Genomic DNA, 18194 nt, shown 5'->3' on the forward strand with positions numbered 1-18194 from the left:
ATATCGAGCCCCACGTCAGACTCTATGCTGACAGCATGGAGCCTGGTTGGAGTTTTCTCTCTCCCTTTCTCTCTGCCCCTTCCCAGCTCGCTCGCTCTCTCTCTCTCTCTCTCTCTCTCACACACACAAAATAAATAAACATATGCAAAATAAAATTCCTACAAACAAAAGTTCATCTGTTCATTTTTCAAGACATTTTATATGTAAAGAAATCAAATTTAGATCCAATATGCAATGATGCTCATATGGGATTGAATTAGAAAATGCCATAGAATTTCCTCTTCTTGGTGAACTAGCAAAGCTAAAAAGATTTTTTATTTTTTAAATTTTTTTAACATTTATTTATTTTTAAGAAAGAAAGAGAGAGCACAAGCAGGGGAGAGGCAGAGAGAGAGGGAGACACAGAATCTGAAGCAGGCTCCAGGTCTGAGCTGTCAGTACAGAGCATGACCGTGGGGCTGGAACTCATGAACTGTGAGATCATGACCTGCGCTGAAGTCAGATGCTTAACTGACTGAGCCACCCAGGTGCCCCTAAAAAGATTTTTTTACAGAGAAACAAAAACAAAACTTAAAACCAGTAATAACAATACCAATAATGACAAAAAGAGAGGAAAATGAAGAAGCAGTATTTCATCCAAGAATCAAAGTCATAAATATCATGACGTGTGCTGGACTAAGGTTGAGAGACTTACAATCCAGTCCTGGATCTGACATTAACTAGATTAGATACAAGACCTTTCTAGATCATTTAGTTTCTAGTAGACTTGGAATTTCATTTCATTTCATTTCATTTTAATTTTAGAGAGAGAGCATGAGCTGGGCAGAGGGACAGAGGGAGAGAGAGAGAATTCCAAGCAGGCTTCATGTTCAGTGCAGAGTCTGATGCGGGGCTCAATCCCACAACCCTGGGATCCTGACCTGAGCCAAAATCAAGAGTCAGATACTCAACCAACTGAGCCACCCAGGCGCCCCTGGGCTTGGAATTTCTTATAAGATAATGATATTATTATTATTATTATTATTATTATTATTATTATTATTATCACAACCACCACCATCACGACTATTACTACTTCTACTAGTAAAGAAGGTTTTGGAATAGATGCTCTTTAGAGTCCTTCCTCGTCTGAAAGCATATGACTTCCAAGACAAGTTAGATACTCTCTCTCCTTTCACAAGTGAGGAAATAACTATCTGCCCTGGGAAGCTTACTCATTGTAACTCATTGAGTATGCACATGCATTATACTATTCCTATTGAGAATCTATAAAACGTGTGTACACACACATACACACACACACACACTTTTTTCTTTGAAATATGCCATTTATCAGAGGGTAGAGGCAAGAAGGCAGCCCATAACTGACAGTTCAGTTAGGGGAAATTTCCTAGGCTAAAATTCATTATTTCCCAGTTGACTGTAAGAAGGACCATCATCATGCTTCACAATTACAAATCTATTTTCCCAGACAGCTTCCAACAGCTCTGGTGTCTTCCAATCTTATCAGGATCAAAAGTAGGATCCACATAGAACAGACAAAGGGATTTCCCCTCCATGATTCTTAACACAGTAGGAGTAGAGATAAGAAATTTCATCCATCAATCCAATTGTGAAGTTACACATAGACAATTTTCTATTTGATGTTGACATTTCTAATAGTGTTTTCTATATGTTTGAATATTACTTACATGTCCGATGCATGGCAAATGGTCCTTTCTATATTGTGCAGTTTGTCATTCTGCTTTATTCTAACTCTTAGCCTCCTAAAACTTCAAGACTTGACCAAAGAGATGATTTTCAACCTCTCTGATTACCTGGTAACCTGCTGTCTGTTTACTTGTCTTTTCATCTCTGCACCTAGCACTACACAGCTACACTTGAGGGTTGTAGTTAATGGTGTCTTTAGAGTAGTGTTTGTTTAACCTAGTCTAGATTAATGTTGGCTAGTTATCATTCCATTTCCAGCAAGGCCTAAGTGTGGGGGGGGGGGGCGGAGTAGATCCAAAACACCATAACTGAAAGACTAACATTGAAATAAGGAAGGTAGTAAAGATTATCAGACAGGTAATAGAAATGAATAAACCAGGCTAGAGCTAGTGTGAGGGCTATTACTGGGAACAGTGGAGAATATAGAAAATCAGAGGGTATATGTTCCATCTGAATTTGTCCCTGCATGACCGGTGTCATGAGATGATGAAAGTCCAATACTGCCCATTCTTGTGATTGTTTTTTCAAGAAAACACAGAAATATGTAATTTTTGTGTGTAAAATCTCCCTATTTCTATAGGCTCACAAATAATTTAAAATATTATAATAATGTGCAGCCAAACAAAATCTATGGGTCCCTTGTTTGTTATCTCCATAATCTAACCTCTGTGTCCACATGGCGGTATGGGTGTGTGTGTGTGTATATGTGTTGCTTTAATTAGTTTGTGAATTTAACACTAAACTCCAGATCCTCCATATTCACATTCTTTAAAGATGAAGCAAAATAAAGATTAAATGGTGGCCTTATTAAAGGACTTGGATGCAACTGGTTTGTAAGATGTCCAAAATATCTTTTAAAAAGAAGCAGCTTTGACTTTAAGATTTATGATTTTTATAATTTTCTATGATTTTCAGATCACTTGGTAATGACATCATTGATCTGCCTTTCATCCACTCATGGCCAGATGCACATCACAGAAAAAATATTAAATACAATATTGCAAGCATTTGCTATATTGAATAAGAATAAGATGAGTGACACCAAATGAGACATAACCGACCTAATGAGGCATGATATGTTTACAATATTCTCTATGAATTGTCAGGTTGCTACTTTTAGTGCTAGTTCTATGATTTTTTTACTTGAAAGACTGTATCTTGACTCATAGCTTTTGTTAAGATAAGTATAAGATATTATACTACTTAGGAGAAAAGGAAAAAAAAATTGTCTCTAGAAGTTGTATGAGGATATTTACATTATTTAAAATAAAATATGGTTTGTGTTTAAAAAAAATAATAAGCCACACAGGCACTTCAGATACTCTGGAAAAGATAAATATACTTGAAAGTATCAGAGGTGAGGTAAACACTAAAAATCTTGGTCCCTCTGCTTTCTAAAAAACAAAATGTAGCTTCACAGTTAGTGAGACCTTCTGGTTTTCCAAATTTTCTACTATTCGCTTCCATTTTGCAATAGATTTTGCTTCTCAGATAAAAATCAGGTTGCATTAATATAAAGGGAAATAATCTTCACTTGCATAGGAATTCTCCCTTCTCCCCCCACTCCTGCCCATCCTGCCTTTCTCCTTCTCTCCCTCTCTCTTCTTTCCTTCCTTCCTGAATTAAACCAAATCTTTCCTTGTAAGTGGAGATTTAAATTTTGTTTAATGTTTATTTATTTTTGAGAGAGACAGACAGACTATGAGCAGGGAAGGGGCAGAGAGAGAGGGAAACACAAAATCCAAAGCAGGTTCCAAGCTCTGAGCTGTCAGCACAGAGCCTGACGTGGGGCTCGAACTCACGAACTGCAAGATCATGACCTGAGCTGAAGTTGGACACTCAATAGACTGAGCCACCCAGGTGCCCTAGAGATTTTTTTCAAGTTAAACATAATACAATTTTTTAAAATTATTATCTCTTTTCTCACTCAAGCTCTCTTCTCTATAGGCAACGAGGATATCAAGTTTGTGGCTTCAGTCTTACTCAATTCTGTGACCATCCTGGCCAGAGTAGGAAGTAAACCTCAGTGGGGTAAGGCCAGATCAGCACTAATTTCAGTATCCAATAAGCCCAGGGAAACCTCTGGGCATGAATAGCATGTTCTTCAAGCTATATATAACCTTTCGAAACACCTACCATTTTGACTGAGACCACTGATAAATTCTTCCACTGAGAGTGGTCTTTCCTCACCATTTCCTTCTAAAGTAAGCACTTAGTCATTCTTTACCCACCATTTTGCTTTTTTTGTTTGTTCCCTAGTTTGTCTTTTTGTACTTTTAAAAAACAGCTTTTTTGAGAAATAACTGACATACAATATTGTAAAATATTGCACAACTAACGGGCACATATTTGAAGTGTAAAATTTCACAAGTTTTGAAACATGTACATACCTATTAAAACATCACAACAATCAGGACAGTGAACATACCCATGTCCATCTCTCCCCAAAAAATCACCCCCAAAGTTTCCTTGTGCCCCCTTTTAATCTCATTCTCCTACCCCTCCCCACCTTCCTATCTCCAGGCAAGCACTATTCTACTTTCTAGATTAGTTACCATTTTCTAAAATTTTACATAAATGTAATGAAACAATATACTCTCCCTTCATGATTTCGCTCCTTCCCCTCAATATAATTAGTTTGAGATTCACTGATGCATGTATCAAGAATTGGTTCCTTTTTATTGCTGAGTAATATTTTATCATATAGATATGCCACAATTTATTTATCTATTCACTTATGGATGTACACTTGCATTGTTTCCAGTTTTCACTTCTGGCTTTAGAAATAAAGCTGCTGTGAACATTCATGTACAAGTTCTTTGAAAGGATATCTACTTTCATTTCTCTTGATTGAATTTCCAGAGCGGAATGGCTTGGCAATAAGGTAGATATATGTTTATACCTGAAACATGTATATATCTGCATATGAACATGTATATATGTATATATTTTAGGAAAGTAGCAGCTCTTCTAAAATGACAACCATTTTATATTTCTGCCAAGTAGGTATGACTATTGTAGTTGCTTCACATCTTCCCAACACTTGGTATGGTCAGTCTTTTAAACATTAGACATTCTACTGTATATTTAGTGGTACTTCATTGTAGGTTAATCTTGCATTCAAATAATGATTAACAACTTTTCATAGGCCAACTGTATCTCTTACTTGTTAAAGCATTTGTCCAAATCATTTATCTGCCCATGTTTTCTTGAGTTGTGTGTGTATTCTGCAAATATACATTATTTGCAAATATTTTTTTCTTTGTGTGTAGCCTGTCTTGTCAATATTTTAACAGTATCTTTCAAAGAGCAGAAATTCTTAATTTTAATGGAGTCCAATTTATCAATTTATGTCCTTGTGGATCATGCTTTTGGAGTCATGTCTAAGAAAGTTTTGACTAATACAAGATCATAAACATTTTCTTCTATTTTCATCTACAATATGTATAGTTTTAAGGTTTTATATTTACGTCTATGATCCATGTTGAGTTAATTACTATATATATGGTGGGAGAGGCATGGATCAAGTTATTTTTTATTTTTATCTTTTGCATATGTATATTCAATTGTTCCACCACCGTTTGTCAAAAACATTCTTTCTCCAGTGAATCTCCCACTTTCATCAAAAATCAATTGATCATATATGTGTCAATCTATTTAGGGATACTCTATTCTGTTTCATCAATGTAATGGTCTACTTTGGTGCCAATAGCACACTCTTTTAATAACTATAGTTTTATAATTAGCCTGAGGCCAGGCAAAATAGTTCTTCCAGCTTTGTTCTTCTTTAACAAAATTATTTTGCCTATTTTAGATCCTTTGCATTTCTGTATGAATTTTTAAATCAACTTGATAATTTCTATTAAAAAAACCTGCCAGGGTTTTGATTGAGATTGCATTTAAATATATGGAGGAGAAGGGCCCCTGGGTGTCTCAGGTGTTTAGGTGTCTGACTTCAGTTCAGCCATATCTCTTGGTCCATGGGTTCAAGCACCACATGGGGTTCTCTGCTATCAGCTCAGAGCCCCCTTCAGATCCCCTGTTCCCCTCTCTCTCTCTGTCCCTCCTCCTCTCTCTGCTCCTCCCCCTCCCCCATGCAGGCACTTTCTCTCTCTCAAAAATAAATAAACATTAAAAACAAATAATAAATATATGGAGGAGAATGGACATCATGATGATATTGAGTCTTCTAATCTATGAACACAGTATATCCTAGCATCTATTTAGTTTTTTAATTTCATTTATCAATGTTTTGTAGTTGTCAGTGCAGAAGTCATACACATATTTTGTCTGATTTATCCTTAAATATGTCATACCTTTGATGTTACTGTAAATGGTGTTTTTAAATTTTAATTTCCAAAATTGCTTGTTGCCAGTATATAAGAATACAACCAATATATGTATATTGATCTCAAGTCCTCAAACTTGCTAAACTCATTTATTAGTTCTAGAAACTTCTTGTATATTTCATAGGATTTTCTACATAGCAATCATGTTATCTGAAAATAAAGATAGTTTAACTTCTTCAGTTCATATCTAGATGTCTTTTATTTCTTTTCCTTTTCTTGTTACACTGGCTAAAAGTTCCAATGCAATGCTGAATAGAGCGGAGTGGACAACTTGGTTTTTTTCCTCATGTTTCTTGTGCTTGGAAGTTTTTGAATTTCTTGGATCTGTGGGTTATAGTTTTCACAAAATTTGGAAATTTTTCAGCTATCATTTCTTCCAATATTTTTTTGTTCCCTGTGTCTTCCTTCAGAGACTCTGATCACTCACAAAACAGGCATTATAAAATTTCTCATATCTTACTGATAGACTGTTCTCTGAGAAAATAGGCAACAACCTCTTTGACCTTGGCCACGGCAACTTCTTACTTGACACGTCTCTGAAGGCAAGGGAAATAAAGGCAAAAATGAACCATTGGGACCTCATCAATATAAAAAGCTCCTGCATAGCAAAGGAAACAATCGACAAACTAAAAAGCAACCAACAAAAATGGGAGAAGATATTTGCAAATGACATATCATATAAAGGGTTAGTATCAAAAATCTATAAAGAACTTATCAAAATCAACACCCAAGAAAAATAAATAATCCAGTGAAGAAATGGGCAGAAGAAATAAATAGACACTTTCCGAAAGAAGACAGCCAATGGCTAACAGACACATGAGAAGATGCTGAACATTGCTCATGATAAGGGAAATACAAATCAAAACCACACTGAGATAACCACCTCACACCAGTCAGAGTAACAACTCAGGAAACAACAGATGTTGGTGAGGATGTGGAGTAAGGGGAACCCTCTTGCACTGTTGGTGGGAATGCAAACTGGTGCAGCTACTCTGGAAAACAATGTGTAGATTCTTCAAAAAATTAAAAATAGAATTACCCTACAATCCACCAATAGCACTACTAGGAATTTATCCAAAGGATACAGGAGTGCTGATTCATAGGGGCACATGTACCCCAATGTTTATAGCAGCACTACCAACCATAGCCAAATTATGGAAAGAGCCCAAATGTCCATCAACTGATGAATGGATAAAGATGATGTGGTATATATACCATACAAGGTGTGTGTGTGTGTGTGTATATATATATATACACACACACACACACACACGCATATATACATACACACACACATACATACAATGGAGTATCACTCAGCAATCAAAAAGAATGAAATCTTGCCATTTGCAACAACATGGATGGAACTGGAGGGTATTATGCTAAGTGAAATAAGCCAGTCAGAGAAAGACAGATATCATATGCTTTCACTCATACGTGGAATTTGAGAAACTTAACAGAAGACCATGAGGGAAGAAAAAAAAAAGTTACAAACAGAGAGGAAGGCAAACCATAAGAGACCCTTAAATACAGAGAACAAACTGAGGGTTGATGGGGGGGAATGGGTGGCGGGCATTGAGGAGGGCACTTGTTGGGATGAGCCAACAAGTATTTGGGTATTTTATGCAACTGGGTATTTTATGCAAGTGATGAATCACAGGAATCTACTCCTGAAGCCAAGAGAACACTGTATACACCTGTATACACTGTATGTTAGCTAACTTGACAATAAATTATACCTAATTTTTTTTCTTTCTGGCTTTCATTGTAAATAGTTTGTATTGCTATCTGCTCAAGATCACTAATATATTCTTCAACAATGTCTAATCTTCCACTAGTCACAGCATATTTTTCATTTCATATACTGCAGTTTTCATCTCTAGAAATTTGATTTGAGTCTTTTTCTATCTTCCAAGTCTATATTTAACATGTTCCATCTTTTCTTTAGCTTCTTGAATATATGGAATACAATTATAACAACTATTTTAATGTCGTGTGCATTAATTCTATATTTTATGTCATTTCTGGGCCAGTTACAATTGATTGACTTTATTATAACGGTGGACAATGTCAGCTGAAGCATCTCTGGTTCCATGGTCAGTGGTTTGGACTTGTCATTATCACTAGAAGATGATTCTTGGTTTGTCTCCAGTTTACAGCACTGATTCTGCCCCAGAAATCTTGTTATCCACTTCACATACAACACCACATCAAATTGGGAATTGCTTTGGGCTCTGTGACCCTCCTTAGAAACCATATGTTTAGCACCCTAATAGCACAGCTAGTTTGCTACGATGCCATGATGCCAGCATACTGTCTCCGTCTCCTTCTGCCTAGGTTTCTTAATATTACCGACTCCTCCACTGAGGTATTTACTACCACACATGGCACTCATTAGCAATTTCTTGATTGGGTTTTGATCTATACACAGTGTCACTTTGTGGCTAAGAGTGGGTTATAGTGTCTGACTGCCTGAGTTTGCATTCTTCTCCAACCAGTTAGTAGGCATGACCTTGAGTAAGTGATTACTCTGTACTTCATTTTCCTCATCTGTAATAATAATAATAATGATAGCTACCTTATCCAGTTGTTATTAGGATTAAATGTGACAATAAAATATAAAGGAATTAGAGTAGTGTCTGGTTCAGAATTTGTTGTTGTTAGAATAAGAAATAAGCTAAGATTTACACCAGGGAATCTGACTCTGTAGACCACATAACACTTAACCTTTATGTGATATTCTAATACCTGCTGGACAATCTGCTCTGTCTATTAAAGAAAATATCCCTTCTTATTTGTGGTTGGGCTGGTGTCTTTGGTGCCTAAGTATCCCAGTTCTGGTTTCAGCCCAAAGCACATTTTATCCACCCAAAAGTAGTTGGATAATAGTTTTCTAAGTCCTGAAGCACAGTAGGACTTGTTTTTGTCAATTCTAGGTGAAACTGAAAGACAAATGAGCAAGAAAAAAAAATTTCTAGGAAATAATATTTCTATCCTGTTGGTTCTTCATTCCTAATTTTTTCTAAATCTGTTTTCATTTTGATTTTGACTTTCCTAAGTCAGCAAAAACAAATAAAAAGGAGACTTCAGGCCTTACAAATCAGCAATTTCTGTCTCCTCAATTTTCTTTCACAGTTCAATATTTCATATTCAGAAGATTTAGAAAAGGTTAAGAATACACACAGAACATTAAATATTTAAATTAACAACCAATATGGATATAAAGAAATGAGTTCCAATAATTATAGAGTAGAGCGGCAGCTTGTCTACAACATGGATACATGTTGAACACCAACATTTCGCTTTTGAAAATACCTAAGAAATGCTACCAAACTAAGTAGCATACATTTGCAAGCTTATTTTACATAGGAAATTAATATTGATATTATGAACACAAATTTAAACACCTAATGAATATTCCATCTAAGCTGGAAGGCATCATGATTTGACTGCTCAGAAATCTTGAAATTAACATTCATTATTTTGAGCCAAATAGCTCATAAGCATTACCTTTTCTGTAGGATTAATTTGTACCCTTCTAGTGATGTTCCCTCGGCAGGCTTGACTCTGATTGGGTGACCAATAGCCAGGCAGCCCTGTGTTATCGCTCGGCTCAGGATCATTCCAGTCTTCCAATGAATAGAAAGGGGGGAGAAAGGTCTAAATAAGTTAAAAGAACCAGAAAATTCAACAATGTGTCACAACTAGTGAGGTCATTATGCCTGGATAAGCCCGGATATTAACAGTTGCTGAAAGTGAAACACTACCCACAAGTTAGCAGTCAGCGAGCCCTGCTCAGAATCAGTGATCTTCTGTCCAACAAGGGTGGCATTTTACAGTTCAGCGCAAAATAAAACAGACCTTGATATCTTCATTTGTCCTTTTTTTCTGTGCATATTTCACAGGGCAGCAATTTGGGGTCCATCATGTGTCACTTGTTATAGTTATGACTACAGAGCTTATGTGAAATATGTATGCACAGAAAAAAAAAAAGAGCAGTGAACTGAAAAGATTGAAACAAATCCTTAACCTTTGTATGAATTTAAAGTTTTACTCTGGGTCTAAATACCATGGGTTAAACATTTTTAGGTGGTTTGTGAACTACTTTTGCTTTAAATGTTAAGATACTCTGAATAGGAAATTAAGAATATTGTTTAAATGGCCATTTGACAATTTTCTGATTTGAGAATCAACAACACATTTTATTTTATTTTTTTCAATATATGAAATTTATTGTCAAATTGGTTTCTATACAGCACCCAGTGCTCATCCCAAAAGGTGCCCTCCTCAATACCCATCACCCACCCTCCCCTCCCTCCTACCCCCCCATCAACCCTCAGTTTGTTCTCAGTTTTTAAGAGTCTCTTATGCTTTCGCTCTCTTCCACTCTAACCTCTTTTTTTTTTTTCCTTTCCCTCCCCCATGGGTTTCTGTTAAGTTTCTCAGGATCCACATAGGAGTGAAAACATATGGTATCTTTCTCTGTATGGCTTAGTTTACTTAGCATCACACTCTCCAGTTCCATCCACGTTGCTACAAAGGGCCATATTTCATTCTTTCTCATTGCCACGTAGTATTCCATTGTGTATATAAACCACAATTTCTTTATCCATTCATCAGTTGATGGACATCTAGGCTCTTTCCATAATTTGGCTATTGTTGAGAGTGCTGCTATAAACATTGGGGTACAAGTGCCCCTATGCATCAGTACTCCTGCATCCCTTGGGTAAATTCCTAGCAGTGCTATTGCTGGGTCATAGGGTAGGTCTATTTTTAATTTTCTGAGGAACCTCCACACTGTTTTCCAGAGTGGCTGTACCAGTTTGCATTCCCACCAACAGTGCGAGAGGGTTTCCATTTCTCCACATCCTCTCCAGCATCTATAGTCTTCTGATTTGTTCATTTTGGCCACTCTGACTGGTGTGAGGTGATATCTGAGTGTGCTTTTGATTTGTATTTCCCTGATGAGGAGCGACGTCAACAACACATTTAAAATTTTTTTTTCAACGTTTATTTATTTTGGGGACAGAGAGAGACAGAGCATGAACGGGGGAGGGGCAGAGAGAGAGGGAGACACAGAATCGGAAACAGGCTCCAGGCTCTGAGCCATCAGCCCAGAGCCTGACGCGGGGCTCGAACTCACGGACCGCGAGATCGTGACCTGGCTGAAGTCGGACGCTTAACCGACTGCGCCACCCAGGCGCCCCAACAACACATTTTAAATGAGTGACAACCACTAAGGGTTTCTGGCATGCAAAATTGTCTATCCTAACAGGTGAAAATACATATTTTGGAAAAAGAGAGAGACCATTCAATCTAAAAAGATTTTCAAACTTGTTTTATATTTAGCATGTAACTTTTATTTCTCATGGTTTTGCTGTGTGGTAAAAAAAAAAAACAGTTGATAACTTGGGAAAAGTATTCTTTAAAATTTTGGTTTTAGTAAGCACTGGATTGAATCCTCATTTGAACATGTTTGTCTATATTGAAAGAAACCTGCTTTGGATGGGGAAAAAGAAACATTTGTTAAGCACTTTCTGTATACCAAACACTACGCTTGAATTTCACACATGCTTTCTTATTAATCATCATAGCAACTGTGCAAGATAGATAAGACTATTTTATAGAGAAGGAAACAGTGGTTCCGTGCAGCTAAGTAACTTTCTCAAGGTCTCAAGAATAAAAAGGATTCTAATTCCAATCTATCTAACTCCAAAATCCACACTCTTTTTAGTAAGCATTTCAATTATTTTTGAGGAAATTTTAGACAAGTACAGGTTTTTTGCTATCATAAAATTCTATAAACAGGTACCATGGAATTACAGAATCTGAGGTCTAGAAAAGAACTTTCCATACCAACTGGTCCAACTCTTTTCAGATAAGACTGAAGCCCAGATACAGTTGTGGCTTACCTGAGGTCACACAAGGGTTCAGTGGCAATGCTAAAACCAAAACACTTCCATAAATTGATGAAATATAGAGCACCATTCTCTATTACAGTAAAAAGGCATACGTTTTGAAGTCAGACAGACCAAGAATCTTTCCTCTGCTACTTACTAGTCTTAGTTTATTCAGCTGTATAATATGAGATTAAATAAGATAATAAATATGTAGAAGATGCCTAACATATAGCAGATGTTTAACAAAATGGCAAATATTGTTATTAAACCTGAAGCAAAATACAACTTAAAAAGGGGTTTCCAAGTTGGAAGTAGATTGAGGAAATATCTCATCTAATCTCATTCTGCCTTGATATATGAAATGAATATTTCTTGGTTCCTTTGTATCTTAATTGCTCTATACATTTGTTTTTAGGTCTCAGAGAATCAAAATTAACATTAAGAGCAACCCCAAATTTCATTTGAGAAAATTGTTTCAATCCCCCCCCCCGACTCCAACACAGTACCAGCAAGCTTGCCTGAGTGACTCTGCACCCATAGAAGTGCTAAGAAAAGGCCAAAATAATCTATAGTGAGGGGGCAAAAGAAGACAAAAGACGGGTAGATAAAAGCTGCACTATCTCTTTATGGGCATAAATATTTGATGGCAATTACAAAACATATTTCAATAGTAAGAGGAGAGGGGAGGGCAGTTACATATTCTCAATTTAAATCAGATCCAGTAATAGTAAAGTTAAAAAATTAAATAGTGTCAATACATAGGTATAAAATGTGTTAGTCATTGTTCACATTTTATACTCAGGGATTTCTCTTAAAATTATCCTTATGAAGACCATACACTATCATCATACAGTGCTAATCCACCAGGCTCCATGAAGCTCAGCAATGTAGATGAAGGAGTAGAACTACATGACATCACACAAATCTCATAAAAATGGTGAGTCTGTGGACTATACATAAGCTCTAAGCTGAGTTTAAATACACTCTGCATATGAACTAACCACCACATCTGAAAGTGGATTGAATGCCCACATGGGGATCTACAGAAGCCCTCTGCACCAGACACACCAAGGGCAGAGAGGTAGCATTCATAACAGTCAACAATTTATCATGCTTTCACTTGCATGCTTATGTGCATGAAGGCACCAGGATCTAGAGATGCACTGTGATCAGGGAGCATGGGAAGTCACTCAGCAAGAGCAGACACTTTTGGGTACCTTCGTGATCAGCCAAACACTAGCTGCAGGCCACAGGGTTGATGGAGCCATCTGACTTCCACTGCTTACTTCCCTGCTTGAGGAACTCTGCTTTCTGATGGAAACAGAGGCATGAAGGACAATATTGGGATCCGCCTATACCATGAAAAGAAGTACGCATTGTTAAACTCACAGTCTGAAAGTTCACCCTCTTCAACACACTCACCCAAAATGGGTTATCCTAAGACATTATGTTTCTGATTGAGAAGGTCTCTTTGGAAACAATAGTGCTCAATTCCATTTAATTCAATTCAATTAATATTTGTTGTGCATCAGCTCTGATATGCAAGGCACTACACTGTGTGGTGTGGGATATGACACAGTATTTTTCCTGCCCTAGAAAAACTTGTAACAGAAGAGTCAATAACACACACACACACACACACACACACACACACACACACACACACACGGGCAGAAATAATGGATTGCAGAATGGGGACATCAAAGGAGAGCAGTTAAAAGGCTCCACAATCTCCTTAGAATAAAGGGATATGAGTTGAGAATTTAGTGATAGTTGTGAGGATGGATAGGAGGGGACCAACTGGTAACACACAGTATCTGTGCTTCCCATATTTGTTATCAGATTACATACATCAAACATATGATATACCTTCTAGCGTTTCTCACCCAGACTTGATTGTAAAATTAATAGACATTCACATCACCTGTATATCACTAAATATTTAGTAAACTTTCCACTAACTTATATGATCACTTTTCCTGAGTAATCATACTAAATTTTTAAGTACCAATATTTGTTTGTATAGGATTATGGGAATATGTCAGTTTTGCTTTAAGCCAAATAAATGATGGTGCTTCAATAACAATTTAAGTTATTTTCTAACACTAGAAAGCATATTCTAAATCTGTGCTAATACTAGATATTTGTTGAGTAGCAACTGATTCTTAAAAATACAAAAATTAAATGATAATTTAAAAGGTAATATTTACAAATGCAATCAGGCAATAGCAAAAGGGTATAGCTAATATATTTGACAATTATTCTATAATGGAATATAGTTACTCCTCAAGAGAATAAAATGTCTTCTGAGTCCCATAAGTGAAAATAAAATTTTAAAAATACAGCAACCACACGACATAACCAGATTTGACTTGCAGCTCTTTGATTGTGTATTCCCCAGTTAGCCAGTAGTGGCTGGATTCTGGAGGGGAATCCCCCACAGTTTCTGAACAATGATAAACTATATTCTACTAATCCACCCGCCACAGGACTCAGCATTTAAAGTAGCACTCTTACTCAACCTCCTAACTCCAAGTTGCCATCACACTCCAAACTCTCCTCTGCAACTGGGAAGAAGATTGTTTTGACTGGAATTAGTCAGACAGAAGAACCGTACTGCCAACTGCTTCTTTGTACAGCACCTGCTGCCAGCGCCTAAATTCTTGTTATCTCCACAACATGGTTTAATCTTTTAACAGTTGGCTTATTGGTGAAGAGCGAAGGGGTCCTTTGTGTCTGTCTTGGGTTGGCACCTAGTATTAACACCATGCTGTTCTTCGAGAGATATTTTGCTGGACAGTTCCCAAGTGATTCTACATAGACCAGACACAGCCAGACCCACTCACTCAGCTTCATTGCCTGTTATTAAAAGAAAAAAATCTTGCCAAGAGTGGGGTTCTGATACGTTTAAAATTTACAATAGCCATTAAATTTCAATTTGTGACTTCGCCTTCTTTTCTCTTTTTAGTTTAATTGGATAGTTTAGCTTTAGACCGGACATTTATGAAGGTGGGGAAAATAAAAACTGAAAACTGCAATTCATAAAAGTGCTCTGACAACCTGCAACATGGTATACATGTGTGTGCTTGCACATACACACGTATGCATATAACAGCATTTATGTTGAGACTGTTTTCTAAATACATACCATCACATATGTCATTAGGAAACTGCTTCTTTGTTTTGAATCTCTCTCTCTTGCCATAGATACATAGATAGATAGATAGATAGATAGATAGATAGATAGATAGATGTATCTCCCTCTAAATGACCATTATGATTTTGGTTGTCTGAATAAACTGTGCTGATATGGAAGCTGCCAGTGATTTAAAAAATGATGCATGCATTTTCTGGGCCAATTAAAACTTCTTGTTTAATTTTCTTTTTCCAAATCACTAGTGAAGGTGGAGTAGCCTTCAATGTTCCTGTGAAAATTCAAAATAATAAGAGAACCACTTATGGTCTTACTTATAGATCTACTGAGGAATAAGATGTAAGACAATGAAATTTTTCTTGAAAAGAGAAGCTCTTTATTCTGAACAAATTTTTTTTCTTTACTACATAGAAATTTTATAAAATTTTTCATTTTTGATAGTGAATTTAGGGCCAAATTAAAAAAAATGATACACAAATTAAAATCACAACTATAAGAAATGCTATAACATCTCTTTCCTCACGTCCCTGATGTTCATTCTTATTGCTTTCATTCTCTAAAACTATAGCTGATCAATACACCCACCTCAAAGGCCAAGAACTGCAGAAGTCTAAAGGCAGAAAATATAAGTGAGTACATAATTATGCAATCAAACATGTAAGATGTAAATATGCAGTCCTCCAATAGCTTCCAAATATTGGTCTAAAAATAAGGAAGGGATTCAGGATTTTATTAAAGTTCACTGTCTTATTCTAATGGCAACCAGTTCAAAATTAAAAATAAAATTTTGTATTTTCCTCAGTATCAATTATTTGTAGAAAACATTATTTTTCAAGGACTTGCTCTGCAAAGAAATAGGACAGTAAAAAAAGTGTTCATTTTTTCCCCCAGCCTCCTTGAGACATATAGAATAATTTATTCTGTTAGCATCCATGACTGCTGATTCATAAGTTGTAAGTTTATAACTTGTAACTAGTATGCCACAATTCTAAATTCATAATTTGGCATTGTTCTCACTATTTCCCCCAAAAGTTGCCACTGATGTCCTACTAAAGTCTGATTATACCAAAAGGCTAGGATCAAAATATGTTTCCTTTCCATTTTGGCGGAATATATTACCTGCCAAATACTGGAGTCCATTTTTTCTGCTATTTTTTCCCACGTTCAGGTATTACTAAAACTATTCCTCTCATGAAATGTTTTGTTTTTTCTTTTATATTAACTACCATGAAGTTTAAATCTCATCCAGTGCATGGAAATATTCAATTTTATTGCCCTTAAACTGAAGCAATATAAAAATGTTGCCAAGTTAGGTAACAATAGAGAACTGTTGAAAGATGTATTTGCCAAACTGTCAATTTGTGGTAATTTCCAAATCTTTTGAAATGGATAAAAGAGCAACAGGTTGTAATTGTCAGGGTTATATCTATCTCCCACATTACTAATAGGGATTATATGTTCCAAATTTTTCTCCGTAGGAAAGGTTTTACTTGTCAATAAGAGATTTAAAAGAACAGTGAGGGGTTGGGCACTGGTATCTCTTTCTCAAGCCAATTTTAAAACGTATGCATCAAGAATATCGGCTTTTGCCTCCCTCTCTCTACCTCTGTTGTAATCCTCTTAGTGTCTTCTTTACCACAATGAGCATCAAGATTCTACAATAAAAGGCCCTATGGATATCTATCACCTCTGCTAGAATCCCTCTTTAAAAGTGCTCCATTTCAGGTTATTAAATTACTATTTCCAATGCACTGATCACCTCTCTGTATATAATTGGAGATGCTTTTCTGAAAGGATTGTAAGATTTCATAGCTAAGGGAGGGCCATTTTTCTTTGAAAGCTTCTTTTTTACTAGCCAGTTTATCAAATTGTTGCTTTCTTATACTACTATTTTGGTTGGACTAAAATTTTATTCAAAACCAATTTCTTCTTCTAAAAATATGATAGTGTACAAACTTTTATTTCAGATGAGTTTTCTCTTTTTCACTGAATCATTAAAACCAGCTAATAATGATGAAATAAGTGGATTGTTATTCTCTCATTTTTCAACATTATAAAATATAGTTATCTTTTCAAGTCCTACACTGGCATAAAATCAAAAAAAGAAGCCTCCTTTGAGTTCTTTTCCTCTGATAGCTCTTTGATATCCTTTTCTTTTTCTTTTTTTTTTTTTTTTCAGATTTGGGCTGGTTTCTGTTGAATGAGTTAATTAACCAGTGACTTCAATTCCATCTAGCTAACTCTGAACATCTAAATATTTCAGTAATGACAAGGATGACCAGGATTCCCTTTGCCCTTGAGAAAGATCTATTCCAGCAGGGAGGATAAAAAAAGGACCTCCTGAGTTATTCCTAACACAACATTAAGTCAGATCTTGCCTGTGTTTGAATATTTCCAATGGCTCCTTGTTTTCTACAGATCAATATCCAGAATCTCTAACAATGAATTTAAGACCCTTCATGATCTGATTAGATTCTCAGTGGAATCTAGCATTCTTCCTTTTCTTCCCCAATGTGACCTGATATGTGTTCATATCATACTTGGAGCACTAGTTGACTTTGAACCATGCAAAAAATGCTTGATAGGAACAGCATCAAGTTCAAACTCATTATGAGTGGCATAGAATGGATGCAACAAGGATGTGAGTCCAGAAACATCATATCTAGTATGGAGATGAAGGTCAGTAAAGAAAGATGTCATGAAACAGGCACAAATCAGGTAAGACTAGAATGATAGGCAGAATTTTAGGAAGCCTTTAAAGAATGCCAGCTGTATGTCAGACACTGTGTTAGAAAATGGCATAAGGATGTTAAAGAAGGCTGGTGGGTAGTGACAAAGAGAGGTTGAATTCCAGGGATCCACATGGGCCTAATAACAGAAATCATGCAGTCAGAAAACAACAAATGAACAATCAGGCTTGGATAACACATGAGGAACATATTAGTAAATATTGAGCCTTGAAAGATAGATGTAGCTAAATTTTAAAAATCATTCATCAAAAATGTATTGTGCACCTGCCTTACATTCAAAATCTGTCCTAGAATTCACAAATACAAAGATGAGTGAGACATAATGTCTGTG

General features: G+C 36.1%; 1 protein-coding gene across 1 annotated transcript in view; it reads right to left on the reverse strand.

Moving 5' to 3' along the window:
• DCDC1 (doublecortin domain containing 1) overlaps nucleotides 1-18194 on the reverse strand; it is a gene marked incomplete at its 5' end in the record, with an annotated part of 457606 nt that overhangs the window by 203783 nt on the left and 235629 nt on the right. Inside the window, 2 exons of the mRNA XM_047071674.1 lie at nucleotides 9570-9688; nucleotides 13177-13311. Coding sequence (XP_046927630.1) covers nucleotides 9570-9688; nucleotides 13177-13311 — 254 coding nt within the window. The remainder of the gene's footprint in view (nucleotides 1-9569; nucleotides 9689-13176; nucleotides 13312-18194) is intronic.

This window comes from Lynx rufus, unplaced genomic scaffold, assembly GCF_022079265.1.
Source record: "Lynx rufus isolate CCGP_SWC_20201006 ecotype Redwood Valley unplaced genomic scaffold, mLynRuf1.p SCAF_9, whole genome shotgun sequence".
NCBI classification, from domain to species: domain Eukaryota; kingdom Metazoa; phylum Chordata; class Mammalia; order Carnivora; family Felidae; genus Lynx; species Lynx rufus.